We start from the raw sequence: 14,988 nt of genomic DNA, 5'->3' as shown, positions 1-14,988 counted from the left end.
TTACTGAAATTATCATGGTCTATATCTTTGGAATAGCCTCAAGTATTGTAGTTTAAATATAGAAATCCCCTAGTCACCTTAATAGAAACCAGCATTTAATGAGTTAATAGCTCCTACCCTTAGCAAAAAACAAAACAGGAGAAGCTGCTTTTTTTCTCTGTCTCAGAAATTTGAAGGACACAGTATGGATAAATCAAAATCTTCTCACACTTCACTACTTTCCCACGTTAGACTTGTCCCCCTGAATTTGAGGGCTCTCACACTAAACCTACTTTTTGAAATATGTTGAAGGTCTGTTGTCAAAATAATAATTGGATAACCTAAGGTTTTGGTAGCCTTGAAGACTGTTTAGCCTAGGTATATGTAGAAATACATTTGGTATGCCAACTTTCATGTAACTGGTATAACCTTGAGCTCTTCTCTGTTTGGGTTTGAAATGTAAATTTTCCCAGCATTTGTGTGACTATGAGAGAAAGGTATAAAAATAAAAATTCACAGTAAGTGTTCAGAATAACTTCTGCAAATCCACTGTGTCTCTGGCTCTTTCTTTCTTGGCTAAACCATCACACCTCACAGGATATCTGGAGCTGCCAGGGTGGGCCCTAGGCAAAAATGGTTTTTACATGAGACTGGAAAAAATATTTTACTGAAGGAAAAGATGAATTGGGTAAGTTTCTCATCATTACATCTGCATGATCACCCCAAAATATTACAGTAATAAATACCTCTGAATCTTACAGAATTACACTGGGTTAGGGAGAATGTCATAAAGTAGGAGGAATACTCATATCAGAAGAGCTCAGAATTAACCACTCTGGAAAGATTATGTTATACACATATGGGATAATTGATTTTTCCTTCCACACATGTTGCTCTGAATGGAGGTGATCCCTCAGCCCTACGGTATCCCCAAATACAATAAAATTCAGTTTCTTGTCCTGTTCTTGAATAGATTTTTTCAGTGTGCTTCCATCGAAGCTGTATATTATTTCTCTTCATTATTTCTTCAGATAACGTGCATGCCTCTGAAAGATGAAAAGAATACTTTTTACAATTGATAGTGTGCACAACTTTACATTTTTCAAAAACAATTGGGAACATAAAAATATTTCTTCAGTAAAAATGTAAGCCAATTTTCTCTCTTTTTTTATTTATACTGCTGAGTAATATTGCCCTCAAACATGATAACAAATGTTCAGAGCTGTAACTTCTCACCCAGAATCTACAGCAAAATATATTTGCTTGCCACAGCAATACAGGAGCTATCATCTCTGTGCTTTTCAGTCCATTCCCAAACTAGAGTCTGAGGAAAAGAGTGATCCTAGGTGAGGATAAGGGATCAGGTTTGTGGATAATTTTGTCATGTTGCTCAATTGTAGTCTTGAAAGACACAGAGAATTCTGGAGGAGGGTTGCATTGAAGAAGAAAATAAGAACTTCAGTTTTAAATGTGGTCAGTTGAGATTTTTATGGGATATTCATAGTAAAATGTTAAATATGGAGTTTATGAACCTCAATGTGAAATTATGAGTATATATATATACATAGATATATATATATATACACACATACACACACAAATAAATCTTCTTAAATCTTTTTTAGATCTAAATCTATGCGCCTAACTTATCCAAAGATATAGTAGACATGGCATACATTTATTTTTTCCATGTTATTAATAAAAAGACATAGAAGATCAGATGTAATGGCACAGTATTTGACCCTCAGAGCAACATCCCTATTGGTATAGATCAATTAATAATCACTTTTAAAGGCATTTGATAGTATGTCAATCTAGGGTGCTCTGTAATCCAAACCAAATTTTCCTACTTTCCCATGAGAACATCATGAGAAATTTCATCAAGCCCAATGGTGAAACAGAAGTATTATATCTATATGAGGTATTCTAATCCAAAAGTAATATTTATTTTGTCCATGTTGTTACCTTTGAATGTATTCTCATAGAGTTCACTACTTCCTCTTGTAAGGACTAACAGACTATCACTTATAAAATATTCCAAAATTTTTCAGATATTGAATTCAAGCTGTCTAAGTTATAATTTGTATAATTTGCTTTTGTTTTCATTAAAACCTCTTTACTTTCAATCTTAAAAGCAATACTATATATTTCTTCCAAGATAGGAGAGTGGAAAGGGCTAGGCAATGGGGGTTGAATGATTTGTTCATTATCACACTGCTTGGAAGTGTCTGAAGCTAGGTTTGAACATCTCTAGTATTGACTTACAACCTCCTGAGTCACTTACATGTCCCCTTTTACATCCTTTTTGATTATTGTGATGATATTGCTATACTAAGAGTTTTCATTGCAGCAATTCTTTTGCCCCTATCCTGAAAACTCTACTTTCTAAGTTGTGATACTATTATGGTATCATATATTTGTGACATTCTAAATCATGGATGAATTAGGAGACTCATTGTTGATAAGTTTCCTAGGAAAAGAACTTTAACCTTTCTGGGATCATTCAGCTTCTACCAAGATCACCTCCAGAAAAAGCCATCATTGCTGAGCTCCTTGATTCCTTTCTGAAAATAAATATTTTGCTAGGTTTGAATTTATTTTCCTCCAGGTCAAGAAGTTACTGATTGTTCAATATCTTCTGGTCCATTCAGAAACCTGATATGGAGATATTGATGGGCATTTATTCTGATTAATTAGTCATTGAAAATATAGGAGCAATCATAATCTCCAAGAAGAAAGTGCTGAGTGAAAAGAAAAAAAAGGCAAAGTACTCAACCTCATGATATGTCACATTTGGAGAAAGAATGAAAAAACAAAGTCAAGAAAAGTAGAAAGGAATATAGGAAAATTATATTGCCCCCCCAAAACAAATGTAGAAGACAATTTTACTTTAAAGAAAGAGTGGCAAATGATTTAGGAAATATGAAAAATGGAATCATACTAAGAAATGATTTTAGGACCTAGATTTGGTTTGAATGATCTCATGAGGTCAATCAGTTGTTTTCTAACTATGTTCATTTCTTGACGAAAAAACCATTTGCTGGATTTATTGGTTCTCCTTGGCTCTTGGGGAAAATAATATTGTGTCTATATTAATTGTCACATATTTTATTTGATCTTCAGAAAACACCTAAGGTAGAAATGAGGAAATAGGGGGACCAGCATAGTTGTGCCACAAGATATCAATAAGATAATAACAAGGTATCTGTCTACCAACAAGACAGACAGGATTAAGAAAAGTTTTAGTGGTGGAATTGGATCTCATATTAATCCAGATGCCAAATATAGTATATTTTCCTTTAATTCATCTTATGCAAACACAATTTAAGCTTAACAAAATTTTGAGATGTCTTCTTCTTATTAAGAAATTAAATTAAAGTCTTTGTCATCATTAGTTCCTTTAATCTAACAAACATGGAATACAAATGGGAACTCAAAGTATTCAAAAAATAGCATTATAGGAGAGTGACTCCTCTCATATGTAATACCTCTCTTTCTTTATCTTTCTTTACCTAACATGATATTTTAGATAAAAATTTTTTTCTTTTAAAAAAGTTCTTCAGGACTTCGGGTTAAGATGGCTACAGAGTAGAAGCAGCGAGCTTAATCTCTTCTAACCCACCTACACATGATTCCTCAAAAGGACAAACCAAATCCAGATAAATGAAGGGACCCCACAATAGGGCGCAGCATTGAAGGCACATGGGATTTGGGCATTTCCATGCTATAAGGGGTGAAATAGCTCTCACTAAAATGCAAGTTAATCAACCCCCCCCACTCCCACATACCACCTAGAGTGCCAAAGCCAGTGCACAAGGATTAGAGCAAGCTTGGGGCATTCATTAAGTTCGTGGAAGCTACCTGGGACCACAAAGGACTGGCTCCTGAGAGCAGCAAGACTTAAGACCCCAAGAGGCTAAAGAATGTGAACTTTGAACACAGACATTGAGTGCAGACCCTGGGCTCAGACCTTGGGTGGGAACCTACTAAGGAGGGATGCCTGACTGTGGAAGCAGTGCCCTGAGGCACTTAAAGGAGCCTAGGGAAGAGGATCAAGCAAGGGGACCATGAGGAGGCTTGATCCTGAGAACAGCTAGACTTGAGACCCCTGGAGCCTAAAGAGTGCAGACCTTGGGCATGAGGAAAAAGCTGAGAGGATCAGGACTGCTCTGTGACTCAGGCAAAAACTGCTTCACAGTTCTATAGACAGAGAGCCTGCTTGCCTCACCCAGACTGCTGACTGAGAAAGAAAAACAGCATAATAATAATGGCAAGCCAGGCCCAAGAACCTTCAAAATGAAAGATCAAGAAGAAAACTTTAACACTTGATAACTTTTACACAGAAAATATCTAGACAACAGAGCAGACAGAAGAGGAGAAGAAACAAGTAATCGCATCCAAACCTTCCCAAAAAATGAAAATTGGTCAGAAGCTCTTAAAGAGTTCAAATCTGAGATCATGAAAAAGATGGAAGAAATTTGGCAAGAAAAGTGGGAAATAGCTCAAAAGGAAATTAACAGTTCTAAAGACAGAAACTCCCAATTGGAGAAAGATGCCCCCAAATCAAAAGAATTGAGAAGCAAATTGGAGACCAAAATTAAACAGCTGGAAAACAGGATAGAGCAAACTGAAAAGGAAAATCAAAAGATTATAGTAGAAAACCAATCTCTAAAGACTAGAATTGGGCAAGTAGAAGCCAATGATCTCACAAGACAGAAAGATCTAATAAAGCAAAATCAAAAGACTGACAAAATAGAAGGAAACAGGAAATATCTCACTGAGAAATGAGAGATCAAGAAGACAGGTCTAGAAGAGACTATTTGAGAATCATTGGTTTTCATGAAGAAGCAGAAATTAAAAGAAATTTGGTCACCATACTATAAGAAATTATCCAAGAAAACTGCCCTGATATTCTTCAACAAGAGGGCAAAATAGACATTGAAAGGATCCATAGATCACCCTCTACACTAAACCCTCAAAAGGCAACCCTCCAGGAATATAATAGTCAAATTGAAGAGTTTCCAAGTAAAAGAAAAAAATTTTACAAGAAGAGAGAAAGAGACAATGCAGATATCAAGGAGCATCAATCAGGATCACACAGGATTTGGCAGCCTCCACACTAAAAGATCACAAGGCTTGGAATATGATATTCAGAAAGGCAAGAGAACAGGGTCTACAACCAAGGATCACCTACCCATAAAAATTGACTATATACTTGCAGGGGAAAGTATAGGCATTCATCAAGATAGAAGATTTCCAAGTATTTGCATAGAAAAGACCAGGACTAAATGGAAAGGTTGATATCCAACCACAAAAACCAAGAGAAATGTGAAAAGGTAAATAAGAAAAAGAAGGGAAAGAAAGAAACCTCTTATTTTTAAATTTGCATCTTTAAGGACTTTAATAAGATCTAATTATTTGTATTCCTATATGGAGAGATGTTACATGTAATTGTCAAAAACTTTATTCGCTATTATAGTAATTAGAAGAATTATTTATAGGGAGAGGTTGTAGTACTAAATGATCTAAGATGATACGGGGGAAAAAAGAGGGGGAGGGAATAGTAGATGTCATCAAGAGAAACTTGAATAAGAAAAATAAGATATTCCATACCACACAAAGAGGGCATGGGAAGTGGAAGTGATGAATATTATTATAAGAAGGAGAGGAAGACAGCATTAATAGGTAATATTTAAACCTTACTCTCAGCGGAATTAATCCTGAGAGGGAAGAGTGGCTATCCATTGGGATATAGAATTCTATCTAACCCTATTGAGAAAATCAGAAGGGATCAACCAAGGGGAGCAGGCAAGTGGGGAGGTCAAAAAAGGGAGGGGAGGAAAGGAGGGAGGGAATTCATTAGGCCTTAAAAAATAAAAAAAAATTAGAATAATAAGGGAGAGGTGGAAAGGGAAGTAAACCAAGGGAGGGGACAAGGGGGACAGATTTAAAACAAACTGCTAGTTTATAAGGAAATAGCGTAAGAAGAAGGGGTAGGAGAGGATACCAAAATGTTGAGGAATACACATGTGATAATTATAACTCTGAATGTGAATGGGATGAACTTGCCCATAAAATGGAAGGAAATAGCAGAGTGAATTAGAAAACAAAATCCTACCATATGTTGTCTACGAGAAACCCACATGAGGCAGGTAGACATATAGAGGGTTAAGGTCAGAAAATCTTTTGCACTTTTACTGAGAAAAAGAAGGCAAGAGTGGTGATCATGATTTCTGCCAAAGCTAAAGTAAAAATAGATCTGATTAAAAGAGATAGGGAAGGTAATTACATCCTGATAAAAGGCAGTATAGACAATGAGGAAATAACAATACTCAAAATGTATGCACCAAATGGTATAGCATCCAAATTTCAAAGGAGACTGCAGACCTCAAGGAGGAAATAGATTGTAAAACTATACTAGTGGGACATATAAATATTTCTCTTTCAGATCCAGATAAATCAAACAAAAAAAATAAATAAGAAAGAGATAAGAGAGGTGAATGAAATCCTAGAAAAATTAGAGTTAATAGATATATGGATAAAAATAAATAGGGACAAAAAGGAATATACCTTCTTTTCAGTTGCACATGGTACATTCACAAAGATTGACCATGCACTAGGGCATAGAAACATGGCAAACAAATGCAAAAGAGAAGAAATAATAAATGTAACCTTTTCAGGTCATAATGCAATAAAGATAATAACCAGTAAGGGCACATGGACAGGCCAATCAAAAACTAATTGGAAATTAATTAATATGATTCTCCAAAATCTGTTAGTAAATGAACAAATCATAGAAACAATTAATAATGTCATTGAGTAGAATGACAATGATGAGACATCCTACCAAATTCTGTGGGATGCAGCTAAAGCAGTGGGAAAATTTATTTCCTTGAGTGCATATATTAAGAAATTAGAGAGGGCAAAGATCAATGAACTGGGCATGCAAATAAAAAAAATAGAAAGGGAACAAATTAAAAATCCCCAGCCAAAAACTAAGTTAGAGATTATAAAAATCAAAGGAGAAATCAATAAAATTGAAAGTAAAATTACTATTGAATTAATGAATGAGACTAGAAGCATATACTTTGAAAAAAAAACAAATAAAATTGACAAACTACTGGTCAATCTAATTTAAAAAAAGGAAAGAAGAAAACCAAATTATCAGTATCAAAGATGAAAAGGGAGACCTCTCCTCTAATGAAGAGGAAATCAAGGCAATCATTAAAAACTATTTTGCCCAAATATATGGCAGTAAATATAGCAATCTAGGTGATATGGATGAATATTTACAAAAATATAAATTGCCTAGATTAACAGTAGAAGAAATAGAATACTTAAATAATCCCATCACAGAGAAAGAAATTGAACAAACCATCAAAGAACTCCCTAAGGAAAAATCCCCAGGACCAGATGGATTCACAAGTGAATTCTATCAAATCTTCAAAGAACAATTAATCCAAATACTATACAATCTATTTGACATAATAAGCAAAGAAGGAGTTCTACCAAATGCCTTTTATGACACAAATATGGTAGAGACCCCAAAGCAAGGTAGATCAAAAACAGAGAAAGAAAATTACAAACAAATCTCCTTAATGAACATAGATGCAAAAATCTTAAACAGAATACCAGCAAAAATATTCCAAGTGATCACGGGGGTTATTCATTATGATCACGTGGGATTTATAACCTGCAATGTGGTATGCAAAGATGGTTCAACATCAGGAAAACCATTCACATAAATGACCATATCACAAGCAAACCAAGAAAAATCACATAATTATCTCAACAGTTGCTGAAAAAGCCTTTGACAAAATACAACATCCATTCCTACTGAAAACACTAGAAAGTACAGGAATAGAAGGGCCTTTCCTAAAAATAATAAAGGGTATATATCTAAAGCCATCAACAAACATCATTTGCAATGGGGATAAATTAGAAGCGTTCCCAATAAGATCAGGAGTGAAACAAGGATGCCCATTGTCACTTCTATTATTTAACATTTTACTGGAAACACTAACAGTAGCAATTAGAGAAGAAAAAGAAATTGAAGGTATTAAAATAGGTTGTGAGTAGACTATGTTATTACTCGTTGCAAATGATATGATGGCCTACTTAAAAAATCCTAGAGAATCAACTAAAAAGCTAGTGGAAATAATAACTTTAGCAAAGTTGCAGGATGCAAAATCCACCCACATAAATCATCAGTATTCCTATATATTTCCAACACATCTCGGCAGCAAGAGTTAGAAGGAGAAAATCCAATTAAAATCACCATAGACAATATAAAATACTTAGGAATTTACCTGCCAAAACAAACACAGGAATTATATGGACACAACTACAAAACTCTTTCCACACAATTATAACTAGATCTAAACAATTGGAAAAACATCGAGTGCTCATGGGTAGGATGAGCTAACATAAAAAAAATGACCTTCCTATCCAAATTAATTTATTTCTTTAGTGCTATAGCTACCAAACTACCAAAAAACTTTTTTACTGAATTAGAAAAAACTATAAAAAAGTTCATTTGGAAGAATAAAAGACCAAGAATATCAAGGGAAATAATGAAAAAAATGTGAAGGAAGGTTGCCTAGCAGTATCAGATCTTAAACTATACTATAAAGCAGTGGTCATCAAAACAATATGGTACTGGCAAAGAGACAGAAAGAAGGATCAGTGGAATAAACTAAGGGTAAGTGACCTCAGCAAGATAGTCTACTATAAATTCAAAGAAACCAGCTTTTGGGACAAAAACCCACTATTTGACAAAAACTGCTGGGAAAATTGGAAAACAATATGGGAGAGATTGAGTCTAGATCGACATCTCACACCCTATACCAAGATAAACTCATAATGGGTGAATGACTTAAATATAAAGAAGGAAACCATAAGCAAATTAGGTGAACTCAGAAGAGCATACCTGTCAGATCTCTGGGAAAGAAAAGATTTTTAAACAAAGCAAGAGTTAGAAAAAATTACAAAATGTAAAATAAATAATTTTGACTACATTAAACTCAAAAGTTTTTGTACAGACAAAAACCAATGCTACCAAAATTAGAAGAGAAGCAACAAATTGGGAAAAAATCTTTATAACAAAAAACACAGACAAAGGTCTAATTACCTAAATATACAAGGAGCTAAATCAATTGTGCAAAAAATCAAGCTATCACCCCATTGATAAATGGGCAAGGGACATGAATAGGCAATTCTCAAATAAAGAAATCAAAAGTATCAATAAGCACATGAGAAAGTGTTATGAATCTCTAATAATTAGAGAAAGGCAAATTAAAACAACTCTGAGGTATCACCTTACTCCTAATAGATTGGCTGAAATGACAGCAGGGGAGAGTAATGAATGTTAGAGGGGATGTGGCAAAATTGGGACATTAATGCATTGCTGGTGGAGTTGTGAATTGATCCAACCATTCTGGACGGCAATTTGGAATTATGCCCAAAGTGCCTTCCCTTTGATCCAGCCATACCATTGCTGGGTTTGTACCCCAAAGAGATCATAATAAATACACTTGTACAAAAATATTTATAGCTGCGCTTTTTGTGGTTGCAAAAAACTGGAAAATGAGGGTATGCCCTTCAATTGGGGAATGGCTGAACAAATTGTTGTATATGTTGGTGATGGAATACTATTGTGCTCAAAGGAATAATAAACTGGAGGAATTCCATGTGAACTGGAAAGACCTCCAGTCACTGATGCAGAGTGAAAGGAGCAGATCCAGGAAAACATTGTACATGGAGACTGACACACTGTGGTATAATTGAACATAACCGACTTCTCTAATAGCAGCAATGCAAGAATCCAGAGCAAGGCTGAGGGACTTATGAGAAAGAAACCTAGCCACATTCAGAGGAAGAACTGTGGGAGGAGAAACACAGAAGGAAAACAACTGCTTGAACACATGGGCTGATGGGGACATTATTGGGGATGTAGATACTAAATGATAACTCTAGTCCAACTATCAATAATATAAAATTAAGTCTTAATCAATGATACATGTAAAACTCAATGGGATTTTACATCAGCTAATGGAGGTTGGGGGGTTTGGGGAAGAGGGAAAGAATGTGAAACATGTAACTACGGGACAATATTCAAAATAAAGAAACAAATAAAACTTCTTCAAAGCCCTCTCTGGATTGCATAACTGAAAAGTAATTAATACTAAATAAGGCCAATTGAACAGCTTTTACAGCAAGTGAAGAAATTTCATTTAATTACTCTAAGACTTTTTTGTGTACTCCAGAGAGTTAGTTTCATCATTGGCTCTAGGTGACTTCTGAATATTTTTTCTACTAGTTGCACCTTATTAGAATTATTAGTTACTAACTCTAGTAATTCCAGTAAAAAATTACTATAACCAAACTAGAATTAGTAGAACCACATTATTATGGTTCTATTGCTATCAAGACATAATGATAGTTATCATTTGTAGTTGATCAATGTGGTAATTCCATATTCACTCTTCACTTATAATAAGATATGTCCTGTGAACTCAATTATAGAGTTAGGTTACTATCTCTGTGGTTCTACTTCATTATTCTAGCAAGCAGAATATAATGGTGACAATTATTTTTCAAGATTTTTTTTCTTTTGAAATTGTATTAGGCTCAATGATCTGGTTATTTTATACTCCTTTTAAATTTAAAGTTCATTTAATAGATAATTTCTTTTCTGTTTTGATATGTTTTCAGAGAAATTAATTTTTCTCTAAGAGTATCTCTAAAAGGATATTACATGTTTTATGATATTATCTCTCTATAAATTTTCATCTGGTCCACTTACTAATAATTAAGTTCTCATTAATTAGTCTATATTTTTGTCTGTTTCAGGCTAATATTTCCTTTGTTGAATATTATTTTATTGCATTATGCTCTACATAGAATTTGCTTATTATTTCTGCTCAAGTATGTTATCAGTGTTTTGCAAAGTCAATGAAGGGTATTGAGGAATATCCAATTTATTTAGCATTAGTATTTGGAAATTTTCATAGGTACAGTGAATATGATTTTTAATAACTATCTAGTAAGCATCATATTTGTTTTATTATATAAAATCTGTGAGATTCTTCCAAGTCTGAGAGGAATCTTGATATATGTTACTATTATGTTAATTTCAATGTGATTTTACCATTCCCCAACTGTTTTCTTTTAAGAACTAGATGTTATTAAATATATCTATGTGCATACATATGTGTATAATACTATTTTTGATGTTATTATCATTAGACATGTACTTTTGGGTGCATTATCCCCAATGTATTGTTTATGTGAAGTTTCAGAAGCCTTTACATGTGGGTATTTTCTCAATTATTTTTTCCATTACTTCTGCTGTTTGTAATAATTATCCTATAGTGTCTTCTTTCAATTCTCCTCTTCCTGTTATTGCCCTTATTGTTCTATTAAAGAGTGATATTTTCTTGTCTAGTTCAGAGTTTATTATTGGGAAATTTGTACTCTATGTTACTTCTCATTCCACCACATTTCTGAGATTCTTTCACACAGAGAAAGTTCTTAATAAATGCCTATTTAAACAAGTGAACCTGCTCCAAATTGAAGACACAAATGGCCAGCATTTGCTTTATACAATATCAGATGAATCTAAGATCAAATTCAGTTCCATAAGTCTGACAATGATTCCTGATTCTGAGAAGGTGCTGCAGGTAAGGAATTCAAACGTTTTATTGGTGGTCATGGCCACTAACCTTTCTTTCTCCTAAGTCATTAAGAAAACATCCAGGCTGTTTCTAATTATCTAATGGATTTGTGGGCACTCTCTACAATGAAGCTGATCTTAATCCAGAAATATCTTCCCATATTATGCAACTATGTCTACTGTAAACACAACTCAGGTTTTGTTAATTTTCCGGAGCTTGGGGGAGTATGGATATGTTTTATCTGGAAATATTTTTTACCTGGAAAAATTTTCATCAAGAGTCTGGAATTTAGTTGTGTCTGAATACAGGATCAGTGAATGTGTTCACCATTCCGTCAACTTAATCAAATGCGGGGAAATTCTCAAAATAAGAAAATTTTAAAATTCTTCACTTTAGGGCCTATGAATCAGTTAATTTTGCGTATCGAAAAGTACCTAGCAAAACGAGTTAAAATTTTCCCAAGTATTTAACACATTGTGTAATGTAAAAATTGAAATATAGAAAATGCTATGAGGTGGATTTAAGTTGCTCTATTTATTTTCTACTGTAAAAAATAAAGTACTCTTTAATACTGAGGGAAAGAAATGCATCATATTTTTTCTGTTCAATTAATGCTCCCAGCAACCAGGGCATGATCAAATCAGAATAAGGAGACTAAGATATAGATTTAGTCACAGAATAATAACAACTCTTAGATGGGGGAATGACAAGGCATTAAATCTTGGAGAATAGTTTATTATAAAATGAAGTATAAAAAACTATTAAGCATTCCTTTGAGAATTATTAGTGGAGTCAGTTTTGTTTATTGGGATTTAATCACCTATTATACTATCCCATGACATTTTAATTGTGTCAGCTGATCATTTCATTCAGTAATGACATTTTCCTAATGAACTAAGAGTCTATTTAGTACATACCAAAGCATGTTGGTGGATCTGTCCATATTCCATTTTTGCATGTTACAAATTGGGAACCCTGTAGCACAAAATAATTTTGACATCTATATTCCACTCTTGATTCTGGCACATATTCAGATAATGGGAAAGTTGTGATGTCTCCGTTATTAATAGGTGGAGGTGGTCCACATTTTCCAACTTCCTCTGAGAATGGAAGAAAGAATTTTATTTGGAAAGTAATATAAATCAGATAGGAGATTGAATTACAACATTAATGAAGAATTTGATATCCATTGCATATCCTTCAGTTTCTCATGCTACTGAACCCTGCTACACGTCTTTTCAAATTCTAATTACCATGAAAGTGATTTGTGTACATGGCTAACTATCTACCCATATGGAGACTATCCACACCCTACTTCCATATGGCTCACCATCTTGATTTCACTAGGCTCCATCACTCTCATTTTTTATTAAGGGTTTATGCAGTCAATCAGTCAGTCAATAAGTGTTAAATTAAAATCTACCAAATGCTATGCACTTCACTACGTATGATGTTGGATAAAAGAATAAATAGGTCCAGCAGCCAGAGGAAAAATGCCAAGGGTATAAGAATTATGCTTTGTAATGAGGACTAAATAGGAGCAGAAAGCCTGAGGGAACTAATGGTTGTAAAAATGCTAGTCTTCCTAATTTTTTTTAAACCCTTGTACTTCGGTGTATTGTCTCATAGGTGGAAGATTGGTAAGGGTGGGCAATGGGGGTCAAGTGACTTGCCCAGGGTCACACAGCTGGGAAGTGGCTGAGGCCGGGTTTGAACCTAGGACCTCCTGTCTCTAGGCCTGACTCTCACTCCACTGAGCTACCCATCTGCCCCTCTTCCTAATTTTTAATGTTAGCCTATTATTTAAGCACATGTTGAGAAGTCTTAAAGAATTCTGAGCTTAATGCATTTTTAGAGAATGTATGACTCTCATTCATTTTGTGGAGAATATGGAATTCACAGTGTAATTGTGCTCAGAAGTTCTTTTAAACACACTTTTAATTGTAAACATGTATATATATATATATATAATGGCAGATTCAGGATAAGCTGAGAATCATGAAACCAGTTAAAATTATAGGATCCGAATCAAATAAGACTTATTATTTACTTAAGGACTATTTATCAGAAAGGAATGAATGAAAGTAAAAATAAAGTCTAATTTCATGGCAAGAGAATAGGCCTCCTTAGTTACTAATTTAAGTCACCCTGAATCAGAAGAAAGGAATCAGAAAAACTTGAGTAGATGAGAAGGAATGATGATGTTTTAAAATAGAACACAAAATAGATTAATGATGTAGGTAGACTCAAAGTCAGAGGTCATGGCTTATTACTGGTCACGTTTCATATTATAACTAGAATAGATGTAACTTTCTAAGATTTACAAAGTATTTTACATGTTTCCTATTAGAGCTTCACAAAACTGCATAATTTAGGTGCTATTATATTCATTATTTTACAGTAGAGGAAACTGAAACATGGTGAGACAAAGTGTTTATAACACAAAGTAATAACTTTGTGGGGGCAGGATTTGAACTCAGATCTTTCTGATTCTGAGACTAGCTTTCTATCCACTGTGATAGGTGATTGATTACCTCATTTAATAAATTTAGGAATTTAAAAATGAAGTCAGGTGATTGAGATAAAGAATCAAAATCTGGTGTAACTCCAAATACAGACTTTATTCTCTCTTACCCTAGGTTGCAACACTACTACCTTCTCTCCTCTGGAATAGTGCTAGAAGGAAAGAAGAGTGTACAGCTAAGTACTAAACACTAGTTCACATATTTTTCCTCCTTTTTAAAAAATAAAGCCAGTGCCTGCTCTTTCTGGCATTTAAACCCAATGAGAGAAGCAATAATTTGTTTAAATAAAAGCATTACAGATAAGGGTAGAATGATAAAGCTAATGAGATAATAAATACAGCTTTGATCTGTGTCTAACAAGAAAGTCCACTCAGCAATTCTGTCACCTATTAACTCAACAGCAATATGACTCTCATTTTGCTGTCTAAAGTAGGTGAAGGAGGAGGTAAAGATATTTTTACATTGCTTCTTTTGCTACCAGGGACCATTGACCACTGGCTGGTATTTTTCTAGAGAATGTGAAAAAAATCAGAAGCTGTTGCTGAATTTCTTTCAAAGATTAATCATTGCCAAAATCTTTCATCTTCTCTGTGTTCAACATCTTGGGTAGTTTATAGCATGTCCCAGTACAGGGAAATGCACCATCTATAAGAAAAGCCAATCCCCAAAAGACAATTGCACAATCTTTTTATTCTTTACCCCCATGTATTCTTTCCTTGCTGTTCTTTCCCTCCCTATGTAATATATATATATATATATATATATTTATATATATATATATATATATATATATATATATATATATATAA

The 14,988-nt window shown here is 34.0% G+C and overlaps 1 protein-coding gene across 1 annotated transcript in view; it reads right to left on the bottom strand.

The window, feature by feature from the left end:
* Window positions 1-633: 633 nt before the first annotated feature.
* LOC123245940 (complement factor H-like) overlaps window positions 634-14,988 on the bottom strand; it is a 115,292-nt gene continuing 100,937 nt past the window's right edge. The window contains exon 15 of the mRNA XM_044674909.1: window positions 634-1,025. Within this exon, the coding sequence (XP_044530844.1) occupies window positions 829-1,025 (197 nt within the window). The 3' untranslated portion in view covers window positions 634-828. The remainder of the gene's footprint in view (window positions 1,026-14,988) is intronic.

The sequence above is a fragment of the Gracilinanus agilis genome, chromosome 4 (genome assembly GCF_016433145.1).
Source record: "Gracilinanus agilis isolate LMUSP501 chromosome 4, AgileGrace, whole genome shotgun sequence".
NCBI lineage: Eukaryota > Metazoa > Chordata > Mammalia > Didelphimorphia > Didelphidae > Gracilinanus > Gracilinanus agilis.
Note: the sequence above shows the minus strand (reverse complement) of the source record. Positions and strands in the feature narration are given on the sequence as shown.